The following is a 24,541-nucleotide window of genomic DNA, read 5'->3' on the forward strand; positions in this document are numbered from 1 at the left end:
GGACTTTCTTGATTCTCCCCATTATATAAGCTCACAGAACCTTGCAGTTTTCTAACAGCTCTTATCAGAGTTGTAATTACTTAGTTATTTGTGTAAACTCCACAAGATACATAATCTATGTTGTGTCTTTCTCTATTTTATCTGTCAACCTGCTATTATCCACTTTTCAGTGAGATCTAAGTTACAATGTCTGCCACCCCCTAATTAGAATGTTCATAACAAATCCTTGGTTATGCCATATTTCACCTCAATACCACCTGGACACAAACCTTTTATCTGTTATTTTTTTTGGGCAGCAGGCTGGTTCTAGGATCTGAACCCGTGACCTTTGTATTACAAGGCTGTGTTCTAACCAACTGAGCTAACAGGCCAGGCCTTATATCCTTTAAAAGAAAGGAAAATGAGAATTAGGTTAAATGTACCTTGGATCGAAGAACCATATTCTCTTCTTCCAGTTCCTTGAGCTTTTCTTGCAGCATGTCCAACTGCAGCAAACCTTGAGATAAGCTAAAGGACTCATTGAACCGAAGAGGTGTAGAACAGCTGGAATCAGTTTCACTCTCTTCAGAAGCAATGGAGACAATTCGAAGTAACTCATCTTTCTTGGACAGCTCATGCTGCAGCTGATTAACCTGCACATAAAAAGTGCTTGACTTACAAGATTTTTTAAATTTTGTGCTATTTACATGCAATACAGCTTCTAATTAGTGGAACAATTGTTTTTCACTATTAAAAAAAATCACAAAATCAGCTGCTACATTTTACTGGCTAAAGTAACAAGTGCTAAATAGAGAATAACAAACCCAAGATAATTCCTAATCTACAGTTTTAGGTCATAACTCAGTAAAAACAGCTTTGTCTATAGTAGGTGAGAAGAAAAGCTGATTTTCATATTCTTTATAATAGGAATATAGGAAAACAATTTCACCTAAGATAATGATATATTCACAGTTGAAAACAAAACAAAACTGAAGAACATTCAAATTATCAGAATAGACCCCTACTTCAAATTCTCATCCCAAGGGCCTATACCTTTGAGCTGTATATAACATGCATGTCTTCCCAGGAGTACTAATTTTAGTTCTAGGGAATAAATATTTTCAACATAAAGGCTCAAATGTTATCAACTATTATACACTTATCAAATACAAATAAAACCAGATAAAAATAACAAGTTACAGAAAATTTGAAATTTAACCATTCAAGTTAATAATAAATCAGTTCTTCTATTAATGTTGATTGCTATGGAATAAATACATTTTCAAAAATTTCTTTTTCTTTCTCCCTTTTCTTTTGGGTTTTGAATAGAGATACTTACATTTGGGCATGTATTTTTTAAAAATTAAATTTAAGATAAGATTATACCCAAAGTCCACACAAAGGAGTGAGAATAGTCTTAGAATTTAAACAGGCTGCCAGAGATACTACAAATACTGAATATAGGCTTTAAACTGACTTAAGGTTGAGTCACACTAATGCTCTTCTATACAATAACATTTCATTTTTCTACTGGTTAGTTCAATGGTTGCGAACAAAGTCAACAGGTTCTGGTGTTATTTACCTACAGTTATCATTTCAAGGACTCCCAGGAAAATAAATTTCTCCACTGCACAAGACTTAATTATTTCATGCTGCATATATTTGATCAAAGACTTACTTGATCAAAGGCTTGTCCCAATTGCTCCTCCAGGGCTTCATTCTGCTCAGACAAGACATGGTTCCGCTTTAAGAGAGCTTGTCCAATTCTAGCAGCTAGCTCCAGATCACGATCCCTCTGTTAAAATACCAAATACAACTTTTCTTTGGGTATAAATAAAATTAAATGGCCATTTAGAAAATTCTGCAGTCAATTTTGCTAAACTCAAAAGCAATGTCCTAGAAAGCATCAAGTTTCATTTTAATGCCCAAATGAACACAAATGAATACAGGTAGTGTTTAATAATGTTGGTCAAATGCATGACCACCACAGTTACAAATGCAAGAAGAGGACATCTCTTTTCTTGATATCAAGTGAGATTTACTGATCATCCTAGTAAATAAGGGCCCAGCAACCCAACCTTTTACAATTTTGTGGAATTACAAAATCAACATAGTCTTTAAAATGATGGGACCTGAAACACAGTAAAAGCCTACACAACAAATACTAGTTGAATGCATTTCTCTATCAAGCATGGTAATGATACAGAATTAGATATTTGAGATATGGGAATCAGGTAGGTAAGTTGCAAACAGTTTCATTAGGGCAAAGCTTATACACACTCAGAACCAGCAGTTTAGAGGAAAGTGAGCCAAGTGCCTTGTTGCCAACTGATGCAAGAATGATATGATATAAAATAAAAAAATGGGATAAAAGTCTGGAAGTTTTGAGGCTACAGGGTTCTGCCTAGAGTATAAAAAAGTAGGGAATCCAAAGAAGTTGGTGGTAATGATGCAGGGAGGCCTGTAGAAAAGCCAAGCAACAGGCTTCTACACAGAGTTCTTCTTTCTGGGTAGATGGTGATACTTAGCAAGTGCACAGGAATCCCATCTGTGTGGCAGTGGTGAGGACAGTAATAAATCTATATTTATTAAAAAATTACACACACATATATATATATAATATATATATTAATAACTGCCTGCCTTGGATTATCCCTCCAAAAGTTGACCCCCACTGTGACCGTGTTAAGACAGTGGGAAATCCTATTACATAATTAAAAGGTGCAGTCTTGAGGAAGTGATTAGACTGTAGGACCATGTTGCAGTGAAGGATTAATAATGGTGGTCAGGGGCATGGTTCTGAGGGCTTTAAAAGAAGAGCACATGAGAAGATAGTCTCTTTCTCTCTCTGCAGTCTTCTGCCATGTGAGACCCCTGGGTCACTGGTGCCACCAAGGCCTTCACCAAGTGTGTTCCCTAGACTTTGGACTTCCCAGTCTCTGAAACTGTAAGCAATAAATTTTGTTTTCTTACAAATCACCCAGTTCCAGATATTTTGCTGTAAGACTAATACACTGCCTTATACATATAAGTATGGGTTTCACTTACATTAATCACTATATAAATAAAATTAAGTGTCTATCCTTTCTCTCCATTGCATATGAAAATAGATGGGAGGGTTTATCTCCTAATTTTCAAGTCTCACTTATATCGTTTTAAATACAGGTTAAGTGGCATCCATAGTACTCATTCTGTTGATGGGGTGGGGGGAGATGGGAGAAGGGTGCATTAAAGAGAAAGACAGTTTTCCAAAAGATCAACTGAAACTGAGGTACAATGGGAGACCTGTATTGACTGGCAATTGGCCAGCAGCCAAAAAAAATTTAAATAAATAAATAAACAAATAAAATTAAAAAAATAAAAATGCCATGGACAAAGTAAGCTCAAATAATACATCAAACTGAAAGTAAAAAGGGGAGATGTTCCAAATTGCAGGTGTTGAGTTGCAGTGGAGCTACTCCTTGAAAGGGTGACTTTGTTCCAGGGTGAGTAACAGCAGGGATTATTTAAAAACAATTTTTAAAAAATGATTAGTGCTTTTCTAGGACAGGTAGGTCAACCAGAACCATTTAAATAAATAAATAAATCATCTGTAACTTCACAACAATATACTTTAAGATCCATTCTGTATGCCAATTGGTATGCCAGTTGTTCCAGCCGTAACACCTTTATACAAAATAATCCAAAGTACAGACAACATACTTTTTCATTTTATGTGTAGATTTGATAGATTCCAAATGATCTTCAAGTTTAAGCTTTTTCTACCAGAGGAAAAAAAGACATATTCCTACCTCTGCCAAGAGATGTGTAACCATGTCAACGTCATTGTAAGTTTTGGTCATCTGCTCCACCCTGTCTGTGCCTAAAACTAAGAGAGATAAAAACAGCTGTTTATAACTTTAGAAATAGCAGAAAATTTAAAATATTCATAAGGATTGAAAGATAACAATGACAACAACAAAAACCCCAGGATTTTAGAAAAAGTCATTTAGGAAAATAATGATGTATGTGAAAAAAGAAAAAGAAAGAGATATTTTACGTATTGGACACTCAGGAAATCAACCAATAAATTACAAAGATACATCATACAATGAAGTAAGAAAGTATCGAATGATCACAATACAGTCATGTCTTTTTTGTGTGTGTTTTTTTATTCAAAATATTTTAACATTTACTTGAACATATTTGTGGGGTACAGTATGTTGTTTCAATACATGCATGTGACAGTTACTTCTTGACTATTCCCCCCTCACCCACCCTCCCAAGATAAAAAGTTTATCCCACTCACATTTGAGAATGTTGGGTGGAAGAATGAATTAAGTTACCAACTGCTTTATACCCTAATCTAAACTGAAGTTACTGAGGGGTTATGTAGTTATAAAGGAATTTAATTAGAATTCTGCTACAATCACCATCCATCCCTCTCTCCACCCCTCTGTCCATCTATCTATTTACCATGACCATCTAGGATCAAATAGGACTTGTAGGATATTTTATAATTCTGTTATAAACCATAGTCCTTTTAAGTTTAATTAAAAACCCTTTATCTGTATGATAACCATCAAATCTAGGCCTCTGCTATAAAATAAATTCTATGCTATTCTATTATTGTATAATTCAAGCCCAGGATTTCTACACTTCACAAGTTCAGGAATTGTCGATGCACCTGGATAATTTAGCTCAACAGAGAAACATGATTCCACTGATTCCACAGTCACACTAAGCAGTACCTTTTAAAAGTAATGATGCATAACAAAAGAGGGATCTTTTGACTTTGAATGTACTACATGACATGTTACTTCTGTGCATGGATTTGTGTTTGACTTAGACTGATTTTATAATTAGTTTACCTTGAAATGTGAAAAGGACAGTGGCTTTGGAGCAGAAAAGTTGAATTCATGTGTTTTAGTGAGCTAGAACAAATCACTTAATCCTTCTGAGATTCAGATCCCATATTTATAATATAGAGGTGATAACACTCATCTCACAAGGTCATTAGGAGGATCAAATATGAGTGTAATTCAAAAAGTTTACAGAAAGATTCATATTATCTTTTATTTTCCCATATACTTTTTGAAGTACCCTCGTATGATAATCTACTGAGTAATGAAGTATTCAATAAACTGCTAGTGTCATACAACTGTTTACAGTTACTACTCCTTAAACACAACTGGTATGTATGAAATGGTCCTGTTTTAAATTCTCTGTAAATAATTCACTGAGTCAGCAGTAGATATTATGATTTAAGTCATTTGTATTTCCTTAGTCCTATCTTACACTTTAGGATGCCCAAAAAACTAGGTATGTAGGGACACCATTAGATATGCTTTACTTTTATCTGAGATTTTTATTTTCCTTCCCAGCACCACTGCATAAAATAAATCTACACCTTAATTATTACCTACACCTTAATTATTAATAGCAGTCTTAATCCTAGTTAAAAGTAAAACAAAGTGCTGGGTTGATGGTATCAGGAGATAGCTGAAAAAGATTTACACTGAAAATACAAAAACTTTAAAAAAAATTTAGAAATAAATATTTTTACTCCAAAAGAATTTATATTTACAAGTAGAGAAACTGGCTCCATAATTTAACCACAGTGAGAAGGGAAACAGGCTTTTGGGCCTAAGGAATAGACACAATTTAACTTAGTAGCAGAGCAGGAACAAAGGATTAAAAATTTAAGGTAGATACTTACAGTGAGTGCTCTCCTCTACTTCTGGTTGCAATAACAAAATTAGGGGAGAAAAATCAAATCAATATATTTATGCTCTAAACTAAATACAGAAAACTAGCCAATGGTTGCAAAACCAAATGCAATCTAGAGCAGTGGTTCTCAACTCCAGATTCTGACTTAATTGATTTGGAGAAGTCCTAGGTATATAGAAGATTCCCAGGTGTGCTGATGTGGAGCCAGGGATGAAAACTGCCAATCAAGGGTTAATACCCAAAGCAATAACCAGGAATCCTAGAGACTGAGTTAAAAATAGTTTTTATGTAACTAATTTAAAACATACATGACATAGCTTATATTACATGATTAACTGGAGTTCAAGATGAAGTGGCAGATTTAACTTCAAGTAAAACCAGTAAGTTAAGGATGTAATAAACAACTGTGAACCATAAGTCTTTTTTTTTTTTTTTTTTTGTCCTTTTTTTGACCGGCCGCACCGTGCTCAGCCAGTGAGCGCACCCGTCATCCCTAAATAGGACCCGAACCCGCGGCGGGAGCACTGCTGCGCTCCCAGCGCCGCACTCTCCCGAGTGAGCCACGGGGTTGGCCCAACAAGTCTTACATGATGAAGGGGAAAGAAGAAAATGAAGGACACAGTAATACAGTAAAGAAATGTTTAGTGAGGAGAAATGAAAATATATTTCTCATAAATGCTTACCATCTGTCATAGTATAAAAATTCAAAGCTGAACCTTAAGAGTTATCTAGTTTAATGATCTCATTTTCTTGTATGATGAATCTTCTGTGAGAGAAATTATGTGACATGTCCAAGACCACAAGGAAGCAAATAGTGGCAAAGCTGGTATTTTTATTATAAAGATGATAACAGGCCCATCTCACAAGGTCATTTAAAAAAAAAAACAACCTCAGGTAATGGAAGAGCCCAGTAATGGGCTCTTTCTACCATGCTGCTATTTCTACCACAGCCCCATTAAGAACATCAAAAAACCCTTATCTAATGAAATAACAGAATATACATCTGTGGATGAATGCTATAAAACAGCATATATCCCAATTTTGCTTTTTAAATTGTGTTCATATCTATACATATCTTTATATAAGAGAGGCTAGAAAGATATACATTAAAATGTTAATAGTGGTTATCCCTGAGTAGGGATTATGGTTGATCTGCTGTTTTCTCTTCAGTTTTTTCAGTTTTTTATTAATTTTCCATGAAGAACAAATATTATCTTTGCAATCAAATAGCATCTTTTGTTAGGAGGTTTCAAAAAAGCAAAAATGAATTTTAAAATGTTTAAATATTTATTATGGAAAGAAGTTAGATAGTGCAACCAGAATTCTCCAATTCTTATGTTTTATTTGAATCGGCCTACATACTACTAAACTCCCAAAGGCTGGGCCAGTTCAATTGCCAGAGAGATGTCAGTCATTGGCAAAGCACTCTTTGAGCACTTTAAACTTTGTATGTGTGTGGCAGGAACTGGGATGAAATTATTTTTGGACACACTCAATGCTCTCAAGCATTCTATTTTAAAAGTAAACAATCTCTTTCTGGTTTGGGTGACTATAGAGAATTACCCTCCTGGCCCAACATTCATGTGAGATAGGCTCCCAATTCCAAATGCTGCCCACGTTTCCTTCCAAATCACTATTTTCTTCTCAAAGCTCTTTCTATTTTTTATGTGTTATATGAGAGAAAGTGACTTTGTGAATTGAGTATTTCACAACAATCATTTGCTAGCGACAATCTGGCATTAAAAACACTGAAGTATTCACTGGGAAAATGTCTAGTACCTGATGCAATCTTTTATCTAATTCAAATTCAAAGAATTTCATAACATATCGATGCTGAACTCACAGACTTTTGTTATATACTCTAACAGCTACTGTGCACACATTTTCAAAAAACATTTAAAAACTATTAAAAAAAATGCTCAGTTTTAATGAAGGTTTTTGGAATGAGGTCAAATGCAAAGAGATCTCCATACTTCAAAGTTTAAAAATCCCTCTATTTAATTTTGTCATTTCTAACAATTTGGTGTAAAGCAGACCTCCTTTAAGAACAAATCTCACTTAGCCTCTCACTGAAATATTCTCTATGAATACTTAAGTAAATAATAAAGACTACTACATAACATACATTTATTTCTCCTTGGTATTATTAAAACTCTGTATCTAAGAACTATGCTTCTTAATGACTGACATAATACCTGTGACTGTGTTTGTTAGGGAAGATGAGAGTTGAAAAGCACAGGATACCAAACTATTGGGATAATAAATGTTGAGAGATATAAAGGGATATTAAAATTTTAAATAATTTCACTACTTTTTTAAAAGTTCCCTTCTGTACTCAGTGGGAAAATAGCAAGTAAGAGACAGAGGAAATGGAAATATCTAAGTATGCTTGCAACAATGGACATTCAAAGTCATAAGGATAACAATCTTTCTGTTTTCATACATAACAGAATCATCTCCTTCTTGTAAACCATTTCAAGTTAAAGTAGGTATACACTGAACAATAGCTACCACATGTCAAATGTTTTAAAAGTCAATGCTAAGATACCCATGTTTTTTATTTCAATGGACAAACTCTAAAAAGGGTAAAAATACTTACTCATATAACGGAAAGTTTCTTCAGCAAGGACTGGAGAGAGGTCATCAGATGCATGTTGCTGCTGGTGTGGGGACTGAGTCCAGTCTTGATTTTCATACAGAAAAAGAGAGTCTACTCTTAGCTTGTACTGTGGTAGCTGCTCTTCTAGTAGACTGACCAGCTCAACTTCAGGGAGATCCTCATTGGAGCAGACATCTAAAAAGGAGAGTCCATGTAAATGAATCTAATATATTTCCATTTACTAGGTTACACAGAAAATTGGTGAACTCAGTTTTGTGAAAGCAGGACAACCAAAGAAACATTACACAAGATCATTTCTCTGCTGATTTTTATGAATACATCCTGGTTCTACAGTTGCTCTTTCTCTAGGTTTCTTTAATAAGAGAACTTCTAAAGTAAAAATGATACCACCAATTTTAATTATATACCATCTAAAAACACACTGCTTAGTGAATTTAACTATGTTTTTAAAAGTTTAAAAAGATATTGAACAAATTTCTAATTTCCTTTTTATCAATCTATTTAATACTGTTTAAAACAGGCCTGATCTCAAGTTATGTGCTCGGGGGAGAAAGCAACACAAAACAACTAGCAAAAAACAGCCAGTTCAAAAAGGGACAACATTACATATTCTTTAATAAAAAAATTTGAACTCTGTGGGAGGATTCTTCAAAATCTGGATAAATAACATTTTAGTGTATTCTCACAATAGCTAGTAACTTAAAAATAAAGCATTAGCATTTACTGAGCGCTGGCGCTGAAATAAGTATCACTTTTATTTTAATGATGTGATACATTTAAAGTCCTAAATATGTTAGAAGAAAATCTGAAAAAGGAGGAAAAAGAGAGTTTTCTCCTAAAAATCTCTAGTCTTCACATAATATAAATTTAGTAAGATATAGTAATAAAGAACATTGACTTGTAAGTTAGTCCTTAATATGAGTCTTGGCTCTGCACAAACCATAATGTAACACTGGGTAAGTTACTTAACTTTCAGTCTTAGTTTCCTCATCTGTAAAATAGAGAAGGTGATAGTATCTGGTACTTACCTCCACGATTGTTGTAGGAATTAAGTGAGATAAATGCAGGAAAAATACTTATATTTAGTATAATGACTGGCACACCGTGGAGGTACTCTCTAAATGTTAGCTACATTTATTAATGCTTTACTATTGAGTTTTTAGACCTAGAAATCAAGAAAGCTAAGGTCACTACAACATCTAAATAATTATAGAATATTAAAGGCGAAAGTCACTTTAGAAACCATCTAATCTTGTCTCCTAGGTAAGGAAACTGAGACTTAAAGGTACGTGACTTGCTGAGGACGACTAGACTTGTGTCCTGATTTCCTATCCAGCACTGTGCCCGCTTGACCACAGGACCATCTCTTCCTGCTATCTGCCCAATTACTTAGAGGACAAAGACTGACCATTTGTTCTAGAAGGCAAGTTCCTACATATCATGTCTTTAACATACCATATTAGTCCTATATATCTCCTAATTCCTCCAATATTAATTCATTCTTTTGACATCAGACCTAACTTCTAAATCTGACTCCTTCACTCATTAGCTATGGGATATCAGACACTTGATTTATCCTTATTGAGCCTTAATTTCCCTAATTTGTAAAATAAAGAGAATCACCTACCACACAGGAGTAGTAAGAAGTAAATAAAATAACAACCAGTTAAGGCAAGTAGGGTAATACTTGGCAGACCCTAGGTACGCAATACCATTCATATCGCTACTCTGTCACATGCACACTTGCAACATCCCTGCTCCTCCCAGGGCTCTGAACTTGGCTGGCCTCCTGCTCCCAATTCAGTCCATCTCTTGACACCTCCTAGGTTTCCAAAAAAAGAAGAGTTATCCCTTTTAACAGGCTTAAAATACTTGTGGCTTAAAATAGGGAAAAAACAGGACGTCATGTCAACCCTCTCACTTTTTTAATAGATCTGGTATTTCCTTTGTGGGTAGCATAAAGAAATAATGCCCTAAGTCTAGCAGATAATAACAAAGTGCAGTTTAGGAAAACAAACCTTAAAAGAGTAAATTTCTACTACATGACCTTAACTTAACAATGACAATTTAATAAGTCAAATACAAGGAGGCAAAAAGGATACCAGGTGGAAACTTTAATCTACAAAAAGAAATGAACAGTGACAGAAATAGTAAATCTGTGGGTAATACATAAGACTTTTATTCTCATAATTTAATTTATAGTGGACTGTTTAAAGCAAAAATAATAACAATATATTATATATGTTGCATATGTAGATGTAAAAGGTATGGCAACATTAATACATGGGATGGTAAGGGGAAATGGAAAAATACTATTTTAAAGGTGTCATTTTATGAAATAGTATAATGTTATTTGAAGATAGGTTGTGATAAGTTAAAGATACATATTGCAACCTAGAGCAACCACTGAGGAAAATAAGCGGTATAACTAATAAGCCAACAGTGAAATTAAAATGAAATCTTAAAAAAAAAGAATAATCAATTTAAAGAAAGGAAAACAAAGAAAAAAGGAAGAAAGAACCAATGGAACAAACAGAAAACGAATAGGAACACAGTAGACTCACCTAAAATGATAATTACATTAAGAGTAAATGGTCTAAACACTCCAATTAGAAAGTAGACATTGTCAAACTGCATTAAAAAAAAAAAAAGACCTAATAAATACACATTGTCTGTAGGAGATGTCCTTTAAGTGTAAAGATTCAGATAAGTTAAAAGTAAAAGGATGGAAATGCTATGATAACAGTTCTACACAAACTCTTTCTAAATACCACTGAGGGAATACTTCACAACTCATTTTATGAGGCCAGCATTACCTCAATATTAAAATCAAGCAAAGACACTGCAAAAAAACAACAAACCAATAGTCTTCATGAATGAGACTGGGACATGGACACAAACACACACACACCTCCCCCCCAACAAAACATTAGTAAATCAAATCTGCAATATATAAAAAAGACAATACATCATGACTAAGTGGAGTTTTTCCCAGGAACACAAAGTTGGTTTAAAATTCAAAAATAAATCAACAGAATTCATCACACTAACAGACTAAGAAAGACAAATCATATGAACATTTCAACCAATGCAGAATAGGCATTTGATAAAATTCAATACCTATTCATGATAAAAACTTCTAATCCAATTTGTAAGAGGAGGACACCTTCTCAATTTGATAAACAGCATTCTTAAGAGACTCAATAATGAAAGACTATAACTTTTCTTCTATGATGGAAATACGACAAGAATGTTTGCTCTTATTAATTTTATTTAATAATGTACTGAGATCCTGTCTCATTTAATAGGCAAGAAAATGAAATAAAAGGCACCTATATTGAAAAAGAATATGTAAAATTTTCCATTTGCAGACATTATGATCTATGCAGAAAATTCTAAGGAATCTACCAGAAAGTTACTAAAACTAATAAGTAAGCTAAGTGAAGTTGTGGAATACAATGTCAATATTAAAAAATCAATTTCATTTCTATATATTAGTAATAAACAGTTGGAGAACAAAGTTAAATAAACAATGCCATTTAAATACATAAATACTTAAGATTAAATTTAATAAAATGTGCAAAATCTGTACAATAAAAATTACAAAATACTGTCCACAGAAATTAAAGATGACCAAAATAAACGGACAGATATATCAAGTACACAGATTAGAAGACTGAATGTTTTTAAGATGTCAATTCTCTACAGAGTTTATGTAATTCCTTCAAAATTCCAGCACTCTTTTTCGGTATAAATTGATAAGCTGATTCTAAAATTAACATAGAATGTGAAAGATCTAGAATGGCCACATTTTTTGAAAAAGAAGAAAATTTGGAGAATTTATATTACCTAATTTCAAGATTTACTGTAGAGTTACAGTAATCAAAACAATGTGGTATTTCTGTAAGGATAAACTTAGAGATTAAAGGAAAAGAATAGAGTCCAGAAATAGACTCACACATCGATTTTCAATGAAATTACCAAGGTAATTCTATAGGGGTAAAGATAGTATTTTCAACAAATGGTACAGAAACAACTAAATATTTGATTGGAAAAAAAAAAAAAAAAAACCCAAACCACAAAACCTGGACCCTAAACTCATTCCATAGTCAAAATTAACTATAAAGTGGACCACTGACCTAAATGTAAAAGCAAAAACTATAAAACTTTAAAAAGAAAACAGAGGAAAAAATCTTTATGAGGTTGATATGCAAAGATTTCTTAGAAATGACACAAAAAATGACATATAAAAGCAAAAATTGATAAACTGGACTTGCCAGAATTTAGAACTTCTGCTCTTCAAAAGACACCATTAAGAAGGTGAAAAGACAAGCCACACAGTCTGGGAGAAAATATTTGCAATCCATTTATCTAAAAAAAGACATATCTAGAACACATAAAGAACACTTACAATTCAATAGTAAGACAAATTAAGATATGGGCAAATGATTTGAATAGATAACTCAAAATAAGATCTAGAAATGGCCAATAAGCACGTGAAAAGATGCTCAATATCACTAGCCATTAGGGAACTATAAGTTAAAACCACAAAGAGATAACAGTATACACCTACCAGAATGGTTAAAATCAAAAACACTGACATTACCAAGTGCTGATGATATAAAACAGAGGTCAGCAAACTACAACCCACAGGCGACTCTGCTTGGTTTTGTAAATCAAGGTTTTTTGGAACACTATCACACTCATTCCTTTATGTATTGTCTACAGGTGTTTTTCTGCTACAGTAACAGAGGTGAGTAGTTGAAACTTGGCAATAAAAACAAATGAACTACTGACACTTACCACAAGTGGATAAATCTCAAAAACATTTTGCTGCACAAAAGCCAGATACAAAAGACATATTCAATTTATGTGAAATTCTAGAATAATCTAATTTAATCTTCACTGGCAGAAAGCAGATTGGTGGTTGCTTTTGGAGCCAGAGGCGAGGGGTGGGCCGATCTGGGTCCGGGGTAACTTTTGTGGGATGATGTTCCATAACTTGATTGTACTCGTGGTTACATGAGTGTATATATTTGTCAAAACTCAAAGTACTCACTTAAAATAGGTGCATTTTATTATAAAACTTAATAAAGTTACCTCAATAAAGCTGAATTAAAACAACAACAACAACTTTGCGTTTGGATGGGTTTCAGAATTCAGAATTTTTCAGATTTTTAGAAAAATGGTACTATGCATTAACTATATAACATCCCCAATTGGTTTTGTAGCAACACCCTATATTTAAATATATTAGTACATCTTCAGTAAAAATGAATATTCAAACTGAGATAAGTCTATAAATAGCCATAAAAGTTAGGTTTTATAGGCAAATAAATTTTAGAACAAAGTTCAGAAAAACTTTGAGTGGTCAGAGCTTTAATTAATTATTTATTTATTATTGGAACATAGTGGATACATATATGTGGGGTACAGCATTGACTATCAATACCTGTGTGCAATTTGCGATGTTCAAATCAAGATAATTAGTATATTCAACATTATACAATGTAATAGATTTTCATGGTCCTTTACCAATTCCTCCCTTACCCCTCCCCACCTCCCACCTTCCCACCTCTGGTAACCTCAGTTCTGTTCAGTCAGGGTTTTTTTGATTTAGTCTTGAGGGAGAGGCATTATGTTTGTATACCCTGTAAGTCCCATGAGCCTCTTGTGTGCCAGGAACTGCTGTCAGGTGCCTGCTGGGTAGACAAACACAAGTAACTCTGCCCTTGCCCTGTGGAGATAAGATGAGCATGATGTTGTTTCTGTTCACCAGGGGCTCACAGGGTATAGGGGAATCAGACATAAATAAGGAACAGCACACAAGGCAGAGTGTGATAATATGATAAGAGACCAGGGGATGGAGAGATTAATTCAGTTTGTCTCTGAAGAGACTAGGCTGGAAAGGGAGGCTGAGGTTTCATCATGGTAGGTCACACACACCGGACTGCAGTTTTTGCATTTTATCCTGTCAGCAATAGCACTTTAATATTTATTATACTGGACTCACCAGTGATGCTCTCCGAGTCTCTGTGATTGCTATTCATGAGGTTTTCTTCACCTGTTGATGATATAAAAATGGCATTCTGGGATTGACTCATGCAGGATCCTTTCTTGCTTTGGTTGAGATGGACAGCTTTGGCATAAATCAGAGTAAAGAAGATCCATCAAGCCATTCGAAAAAGAAACAGATCTGGTAGTATGGATATTTTCTTTTAGACAGATTTTCTCTGAGTCAAATGACATCTGCAGCAATGAGCATTCATGTGATTATCATACCTTGGACAGTCATGACCTAAAACAAAGAACACATCAAGTGACTATAATTCATCATGCTCTTTAATGACAGGAATCCAATTACCTGGACTGTGTGTCATTAAAAATGTTTTTCTAATGATACACACAACATGGATAAATCTCAAAATAATTATGCTGGAAGAAAGAAAGTCAGACAAAAAAAAAAAAGACTACATAGTTTATGATTTCATTTATATAAAATTCTAGAAAATGTTAACTTATCTACAGCGACAGAAAGCAGATCAGTGGCTGCCTGGGGTTAGGGGAGAAATTACTTAATGGCAGGAGAAAAGTTTGGGAATGATGAATGTTCATTATTTTGATTGTGGTTATGGTTTCACAAGAGCATATGTACGTCAAAAGGGATCAAATTGTACCCTTGAAAAACGCAATTTAATGTACGTTAATTGTATTTCAATATAGCTGTTCAAAAATGTCTTAAAGATGATCGACTATTTAAAGTAGGCTAATAACATATTTTGGGATCTGTAAAGTAAAATGTATTACAACAGCACAGAGGCTAGAAGGGGGAAAAAAAGGAAGTATACTGTTATAATAGCATAATAGTAATATATTGCTTGACAATAGAGACAATTTTAAAAGATATACTATAAACCCGAAAGCAACCAATAAAATAACTCAAGAATTACAGAAAATAAACCAACAAAGGAGATGAAATGAAATAATATAAAACAGCATTTCTCAGCCCTGACACTATTGACATTTTGGGCTAGATAAAACTGTGCTGTGCTTTGCAGGATATTTAGCAGCATCTCTTTCCTTTACCCACTAGGTGTTAGTTCCCAGACCCTCCCCCAGTTATAACAGTAAAAAATGTCTCTGGACATTGCTAAATGTCCCCTGAGGGGCAAAATTGCCCTCAGCTGAGAACCTCGGATATGAAAGATGCTCAACTTCACTTATAATTAAAATAAATAAAAATATTAACAAAAAATATTTTCACCCTCTAGATGAACAAAAACATTAAGTTTTACTGTATTCATTGTTGGAGAGGGTGTGGAGAAAGGGACACTCATATCCTGCTGATAAAAGCGCAAACGGGTACAAACTTTCGGAAAGGCTATTTGGCAATGCATAACAAACTTTTAAATGCCCATACACCCTAACTCAACAATTCTACTGCTAAGAATTTATGCTATGGATCTACTCACAAAGTATGCCAAGATGTACAGATAAGGATGCCCTTTTTTTAAAAAAAGAGTATATGTACAACTGAAATCAAAATGTCCATATAGAAGCGGTTTAATAAAAGTACATACAAAGAAATATAATGTACTAAATATATGTGCATACTTAAAAACAAGAACTGTTATCAGTTAGGAAAACCGTTCAATTCTAATAAGCCTTGTTTTATATCAAAAGTCTCTACTAAATAGGCTCTACTTAATTTGTAGCTTCTATTTATGATTAATTCATTCTTATGCCTACTACTTACAGGCATCATAAACCAATTCAATATTTTACAAGAGCGTTACCCTCAAGAAGTAGAAAGGAACAAAGTAGTAAAGGAGACTGAAAAATAGTCACTGAGGTGGAATAAAGAAGCACTCTCAGCAAATATGAGGGAAGAGAGTTTTCAGAGGCAGAATGGTCAACAAAATTAAACACTATAGAAAAGTCAAAGGGGAAATTTGGTTTAAAAATGGGGTAAGGGACCATAAAATCAATGGTGACCTTCTAGAAACCAGTTCAGCCAAGAGGTTAGACCCAGAGCCAGGCTGTAAGGTGTCCGTAAGTAAGGTGGTAAGAGTAGAGTTTAGTGAGTACAGACCAGGATTTCCCAACACCCAGACTTTCAAATTTCCATAGGTGAGTAAAATTTCAAATAATTCTGTGGTTATTGGCATAGTGTTTCCATTTCTTATCTCTATTACTTCATAATTGAAAAAAATTTTACAAGAAAAAAGTAACAATAAACAGCAGTCCTTTCCCCCAAAAAGGAGTTTACAAAATCTGAACTAGGGGTTCTGCCAACAAAGAAGGGGGGAATAATGATTCTTGGGTAGGCAACCAAATATCACCTGCTATCTAAGTCTTTATGTCACATATAATCTTTATCGAGGTCTTTTAAATTGTAATACTCCAAAGATCCAGATTTATAGATTAAAAATCTAGTGATATATTTTTTTTAAAAAGAACGGCAATGTAAATATGAGAATAAACGTGCTGCTGTATAACAGACCATCTAGCGCACGGTCAGCAAACTACTGCCCACAGCCAAATCTGGCCTGCCACCCGTTTTTGTACAATCTGTGAAGAATGATTTTACATTTTTAAGTGGCTGGAAGAAAAATAATATTATGCGACATGTAAAAATTATATGAGATTCTATTTTCAGTGTTCAAAAATGAAGTTTTATTGGAACACAGCCACTCATTTGTTTAAGTACATACTGTTAACTGGTTGCTATCATGCTACAATGGTAGAGCTTAGTAATTGTGACAGAGACCTTACAGCCTGCAAAGCCTAGAATATTTGCTATAAACCCTTTACAGAAAAAGTTTGCCAACCCCCGATTTGTACTGGTAAAATAATTCAGTCATCAAATAGCCACCTGTCTAAACCAAAGATTTCCTAATTAATTTCTACATTTAGTCGTTTTTTTTTTTTTTTTTTTTTTTTGTGACCGGCCGCCCAGTGAGTGCACCGGCCATCCCTATATAGGATCCGAACCCGCGGCGGGAGCGCTGCTGTGTTCCCAGCGCCGCACTCTCCCGAGTGAGCCACGGGGCCGGCCCAGCTTCTACATTTAGATACATGTAATAAGGTCACTACTTCCAGAGAATTTCAGTAAAGAACAGACTTCTACTTTCCACACCCATAATTGAATTGAAAACTTATTTTTAATTGCTAAGAAAACACTTTTTTAAAAAAGTAATAAGTTTACAAATTTGCTTGTGAAGAGGAAAGAGGAGAGGGGAGGGAAGATAGTGAAGAGGGAAGGAGAAGGAGGGGAGGAGGGGGGGAGGAGAGGAGGAGGAAGGGGAGGAGAGGAGGAGGGGGAGGAGAGGGAGGAGGTGGAGGAGGAGAGGGAAAAGAGTGAAGAGGGAGGGGGAGGAGAGGGAGGAGAGGGAGGAGGGGGAGGAGGGGGAGGAGGGGGAGGGGGAGGAGGGGGAGGAGGGGGAGGAGGGGGAGGAGGGGGAGGAGGGGGAGGAGGGGGAGGAGGGGGAGGAGGGGGAGGGGGGAGGAGAGGAAGAGGGGGAGGAGGTGAAGAGGGGGAGGAGGGGGAGAAGAGGGAGGAAGTGAGGAGAGGGAGGAGGGGAGGGAAGAGAGTGAGGAGGGGGAGGAGGAGGAGGGGGAGGGGAGGAAGTGAAAAGAGGGAGGAGGGGGAGAAGGAGGAGGGGAGGGAAGAGAGTGAAGAGGGAAGGGGAGGAGGGGGAGGAGAGGAGTAGGGGAGGAGGGGGAGGAGAGGAGTAGGGGAGGAGGGGAAGGGGGAGGAGGGGAGAGGGGAGGAGTGGGAGGAAGGGGAGGAGTGGAGGGAGAGGATAAAAGCAAAGTACCTGTCATACTGGTCCAAACTGGTTCTTAAACAGAACGGTTTTTTTAATCATATTTTAATCAAAGACCATTGTGAAAATCTAATGATAATCCTGGGAACTTTTGCCCACCACTCTGTCACACACTAGCTGGTTTAATCTTAAATTGACATTACCATTTCTATTTTTTGTATTTACATATGTCACATAGGAGCACAAAAAATTGCACATGGGGGGAGGGGGGAGACAGGGGGGGAAGGAGGAATTGGTAAAGGGACACTAAAACCGACTGCATTGTATATTGATAAATTTTTAAAAAATTGTACGTAAGTTTCAACTGTGGACTCTAGATCTTTGCTCTAGAGAATTGCTTTTTAATTAGCTTTGGAGGTTTTGTTAATTGTTTGGTCTTAACTCTTGCACACAAGAATAGAAAAATCAAGTTTGAATACAGAAGCAGGTGCATCTTAAGAGTCATGCAGGAAGTATGCAGACCTTCACACAACCCAGAAACCTGCTCAGCCTGCAGACCACACACCCGGTCAGGGGTGAGTTGGCAATGGCATGCTCTTCCTGGTGATTCTTCGGAACTAAACATACCCTTTGGACATGCTCTGGTCTAAATCTGACCTCCTCAGTAAGATCAGTCTGGAGGAGCAGTACTGAATAAATATAGTACAACATATGCACCTTCACTTTAGACAAGTCTGAACTTTAATCTTATGTACTGCTTTTCTGACTTTGAGCACATTATTTAACATTTTTTAGTCTCATTCCTTACAGTCAAGATAGGGGTATTAATAACTACCTTTTATAAGAAGGGTCAGATATGTGGACTGAATAAAAAATAAAAATTCCTAGCCTGGTACCTGACATAGAGTAGACACTCAAATGCTTATTCTCTTCAGGTTCCCCCTATCACTCAGGCCTGAAGAAAAGATCATGTCTTCTGCCTAATATTTCTGAAGTTTCTGGCTCAACAGCCAACTCTAATCCCAGAACAACTACCATGTTAGAGTATGGAATAGATGCAGTCTGAAGATTACCTGTGAGTAGTCTTCATACACCAAGAGGTAAGGATTAGGAAACTGGGCTCCTGGCAATAAAATGACAAGTGCCATAAAGCTGGGACTACTGAGGGGGATTATTACTAATGCTCATTCCTTCATGGATTCTGAGGAAGGTTTGCTTATAATGCTATAAAAGCCTTACTATGCCTAGTATCGTTCTCCATAGCACGTGGCTGTATTAGTTTCCTATCACTGCTACAGCAAATTACCACCAACTCAGAGGCTTAAAACAATACCAATTAATGATCTTATCGTTCTGGAGGTCAGAAGAATGAAACCGTTTTAATGGATCAAAACCAAGGTGTCAGCAGGACTGTGCTCCCTCCCTCTGGAGGTTCCAGTGAAAAATCCATTCCCTCACCTTTTCTAGCTTCTAGAGCTGTATTTCTTGGCTCAGGGCCTCTTCCACCATCTTCAAAGCCAGCAGCATAGCATCTTCAAATCTCTCTCTGCCTCCATTGTCACGTTGCCTTCCTCTGCCACCAAATCTCCCTCTGCTGCCTTCTTATAAGGACACCTGCAATTACTCTTCAGGCCCAACTGGATAATTCAGGATAATCTCCCATCTCAAGATCTTTACCTTAGTCATGTCTGCAAATTTTCTTTTGCCATATAAAGTAATATTCACAGTTTCTGGGGGATTAGTATCTTTGAGGGCCATTATTCAGCCTACCATAGTTGTTAAGAACATGGTGTATGGAGCTAGAGTGCCTAAATTTGAACTCCAGCTCCAGCACTTACTGATTGTATGACCTTGTACAAATTACTTAACCTTGTTTCTTCATCTGTTAAATGGACATAATAATAGGATCTATTTTACGAGGATTAAAAGAATTATGAGAGAGTAATAGTTGCACCTACCTAGAGGGTCACTGGGGGAATTACATAAGCTAATACATGTAAGAGTCTTAGAATATAGTAAATGATAGGGTGAATATTAGTTATTATCATTTCTATCACTACCAAAGTACTATTTTATTATCATTATTATTGTTGTAATACCTTATACAATGTTGGGCAGGCCCACTCTTACGTTGGTAAGGCCCACTCTCGACTGCTTGATGGCATCTTCTCTCTATATAAGAAATCACATTTACTTCCTACCCTCTGAAGAGTGATGTTAGTTTAGTGCCATTAATCATTTTCTTTGTCTCTGATGCATGAACAAACAGAAAGCTGCACAGAGTCCTAAATGTATTAGCAACTTAACTTTGGCAGGCACAAACAACAAATTTTCAGAGTCTTTCATAGTTTGTACACATATATTATTAGTACTTCTTTCATTGCCATCTACTTTCTTGCTGGATCTTTATTTAATCCTTTTAGGAACAACTTTAATCCTTTTCTTTATAAGACAACCAATCAAGCATGCATTATTTAACAAGAATCCAGCCTTTGTAATTTATGCACGTTTGGGAGACAATAAAGTAAAATAACTATGTAACTTATTTTAATAAGAATGAGATGTAAAAAGAACAACCAAAACATGTCATTGATATAAATACTGATGGCAGAAAACATGACTAATGTTAATGACTTAGAGAGGTTAGCCCAGCTATGCAACTAAATTAAATGCTCAGTAATGAGTGCCTAAATATAGGCCCTGTGCCTTAAAAAATCTTGCTACTTCCATAAAAGGAAAGAGGATACTCTGGCCACACAGTCTTATTGAAAAGGCTAAAACAACTCAGGGAAACTCCACCTTAGTGGCAGTGCAGAGCCTGGAATTATAGTAAATGTAATGGTTTAATGAGACATTTACACAGAAAATATATTTTAAAATTTTATTTTACAAACTATACATCGGGCATTAACTTAAAACACATGTTGGTTGCTGATTTGCATGTAGGAGGAGGAACAGTGCCAATCAGCAACTCAGCAGCAGCTCTCCTAGGCGGTGGCAGCTTAACCCAGACAAAAGATAAGCTGTGTAATTCAAAAAACGAAATAAATTTACCATGTTCCTGCATTAAACAAAGGCTCACTAATTTTAATGCACCTGGATACACCACAGATAAAATTTACAAAAAAAAAAAAAAAAAAAAAAAAAATCCATAGTAATTTTAAAATCAGATATTGAACCACATACTCTATCATAGCTTCAGTGCTACAAGCTAAAAAAGAAAAGGTGGGGGTAGTGTCACCCCCAAATCTAATCTAGATAGTGAGCAGCAGACCTCACAAAGCACAAATCATAGACCAAGCCCAGCTGCACTGATGCACACAGTAAAACTACATTGACTACATCCAGCACAGCTATTCTACTAGCAACTGTAAAGCTCACCCTGAGGAAATAGGATTTCTGCCCAGCAAATATTTTGTCCCTGTTATTTTTAATTGCCATTCAATTTAAAGATCAAGATTTTCAAAATATGAAATATATGGAGGCAGCTCTACTTATAAACCAGCTGGATTCCAAAAGGCTGTTAAATTCATTAGTTTAAACGTCCAAACACATGAGTGAGATTTAGGCTTAAAGGGTCAGCATTTACTCCTAGCTGATATAATTTGGGCATTTTAAAACTGCCCTGCTATGTTTACAATGAACATTTGCTGAGGCAGGCAACCCCTCCCTGGCACAATCTCCACCAACAGAAGGGAGGTAACCTCTGGCAGCTAAGAAATCCATACCAGAGCTTCACCAGCAGATTAGAAAAGGCCTTGAACCCATGGTGCCATCTGTGGTTTTTGATAAGTTTCCATAGCAGCACTGTCATTCACCATACTTAGCCTTTAAGTTCCTGAACTCTTAACCTTCACTTGAATTAATCTTTGACTAAATAGGCATTCCACTTTAACAATGATCTTCTGCCCAAACCACTTAAGAAAGTCACATTTCTTCACCACTGGCTGATTGTCCACTGCACGGGTACATATTTTTTTACACATCTTGAGAATGTCCAATGATATATTTAAAATGTGTTATTTTCTCACTTGCAATTTTTAAATTATTTCTACTTTTGTGTTCATTAATCTATCACTAACAACTGCTTTTAGGGACAAAATGGGATTTTTAATATTTATAAAATACCTCAAAACTATAAACATAAAACAAACATGCTATAAATAATAATGGCTGAGTTGAAAATGACCATCTGTTGATCATCAGCAGAGCTGAATCCCTTGCTCCAGAGCATACTTTGTCCCTATTCATTAAGTTCATAAGTTACAAGTTTTAAGCAGAAGAGTTTGTGTTTCCAAAGATTTATAGAAAAGGTAATCTACCACGCAAGGACAAGGCTTTCTGTCTTATACATTTAAAATTGTAATTTTAGTGTTGTGTTTGGCACTTGGTTCCAAGCCAAATATTTTACAAAAGGTAATGAATTTATATTCTTTGAAGTAATCCAGCCCAAACTACTGAAGTGGAAAGGGATACTGTTTTTCTATACTATCCTCAACAAATAGTGAATAGCATGAGAATTAAACAGGTGACTGCTGATGAGTATCTGTGATTAATCAGGGCTTTCAAATTACTAAGAGCTAAATCCTTGAGGAGTCAAAACCACCACAGCAACACTGAAGAAAGCTCTCTAAGCAAGGAACCACTTGTGGGTCAATGATTAACTTTACAGAAAAGCAACACATTATACAACCTTGTTTGCACAGTCCATATTTTACCTTTTATAAGAATTAGGCAAATAATCCAAAAGCAAAAGGATATTATGGGCTTTTTCAAGAAATCAAGGTCTAGTCATTATCAAAAGCCATTTGGTTTCATATTTCACTTCTATATCCTCATCAAAGTACAAAGAGCATTATCAAAATATGACCCCAGTCTTGAAGAAAATGTTAAATTATGCTTTAATGCCTACTCTTTAAGAAGTTAGGGAAGCAGGCTTTAAAATAAAACATTAAAAGATAATATTTTATGGTGCCTAATTAAATTTTACCCATCCAGAAAATTCACATATCAAGTACGCTGGAGTACCAAACATGGCATCTAATAAAAGTTACCACTACCCTTGGATTTTAGTTTCAAATTCCTAGAACTATAATGTTAGACATGTTAATACATATGTTTCCTTTTCCCATTTGGCCTTACAATGAGTTACACATATTGGTATTAAAAAGTTAAAGTCAGAAAAGTTAAAAAACACCTTTGTAACGGACTATGAAATAACAAAAACTATATAGCCCACTTATTTTCAATGACTTTTCATTAGTTCTCCATATTCCTTAAGTAGTAATATTAAAACTGAGAAATCTATACTCTGATAACTTAATCCCTCCGTGCTTCAGTTTCCTCATTTATAGAAATAGGAACAATATGAATACCTATTTTATAGGGTTGTTATGTGGATTAAATGAGTTAATATTTATAAAATGTATGTAAGTGTACCTAGCACACAGTAAGCATAATTTATGTGTTAAATATAATAAAAAAGTTAAATAGTTAAGAAGTATAAATTAAAAATAATACTGTTTCATGGTACCTGGTCATTTGGACATAGACTTAAAAGATACATAAATATAATTCAGATCAGTTCCTACGTTTCCACACTGCTAACAGCTCTAGCTCTCATGAAGCACATGCTCTTATAAAAAGCATGGCTATATAATCTCCTCTGGAACTGCCACCTAGCAATAATTCAGGAGTTCTAACAATTATTCCTACCTAAGATAATTCTTTCTTGTAACTAACTACTGGTCATAGCGAAACTCTTATAAAAAAAATTCCCCCAATAAAAAGGCTACGATGGGAAATGCAGACTAGTGCATCCATTCTAAGGAACCATCCGAAGCTACTTAGTCGAATATACACATACCCTAAGACCCAGCAATTCTGCTCCTGGATATATGTATCCCAAAGATACATAGATATCTACCCATAGAGAGACATGTATGAGATTGTTTCCTGCAGCGCTGTTTGTGACAGTAAGGTGAGGGTCCCTTCCTTTGAAAGTACATAATGTGGCAGACACACACCATGGGGCAACATAGCACTAGAAATATAGCACTGAATGAATAAAGCAAGAAGCAAAATGAGATATTTAGCAATATGTCAGTTATGTAAATTATATATTTTCTGTATTATACTTATGAACATTAAAATGCTTGCCTTTGGGGGGAGGAAAGTAATGGGAATTTGGAGCAAGGTATGGGAGTAAAAGGGACATTTTTTAAAAACTATGAAAGTCCTACTGTTCTTTTGGTCGTCTACTTACCATGTAATTATTATTGTATCCCTTCGATACTTAAAAAGTCAGAACTTGTGCCTGGATACAGAAGCATTTGCTGGAGGCAATGTACGCAGCAGAACTAGCAATCTCTGCAATGTAAATTTTACAATTTCTTAAAAGGCCATGTTGTTTTTATATTATTACCTAGCTGTTCTAAAGCAGTGTAAATAGATTTCAACTAAG

The 24,541-nt window shown here is 35.4% G+C and overlaps 1 protein-coding gene across 5 annotated transcripts in view; it reads right to left on the reverse strand.

Moving 5' to 3' along the window:
* TRAK2 (trafficking kinesin protein 2) overlaps positions 1–24,541 on the reverse strand; it is a 57,600-nt gene that overhangs the window by 18,202 nt on the left and 14,857 nt on the right. For 2 of the 5 annotated variants that reach the window (XM_063099389.1, XM_063098521.1), the window contains exons 2-7: positions 14,322–14,606; positions 13,959–14,045; positions 8,288–8,482; positions 3,771–3,847; positions 1,658–1,774; positions 423–632 (exon numbers count right to left, since the gene is read on the reverse strand). In XM_063099389.1, the coding sequence (XP_062955459.1) occupies positions 423–632; positions 1,658–1,774; positions 3,771–3,847; positions 8,288–8,482; positions 13,959–14,045; positions 14,322–14,412 (777 nt within the window). In that variant the 5' untranslated portion in view covers positions 14,413–14,606. The remainder of the gene's footprint in view (positions 1–422; positions 633–1,657; positions 1,775–3,770; positions 3,848–8,287; positions 8,483–13,958; positions 14,046–14,321; positions 14,607–24,541) is intronic. The other 3 variants (XM_063100210.1, XM_063101466.1, XM_063100998.1) reach the window with 3 other exon arrangements.

This window comes from Cynocephalus volans, chromosome 1 (assembly GCF_027409185.1).
Source record: "Cynocephalus volans isolate mCynVol1 chromosome 1, mCynVol1.pri, whole genome shotgun sequence".
NCBI classification, from domain to species: Eukaryota; Metazoa; Chordata; class Mammalia; order Dermoptera; family Cynocephalidae; genus Cynocephalus; species Cynocephalus volans.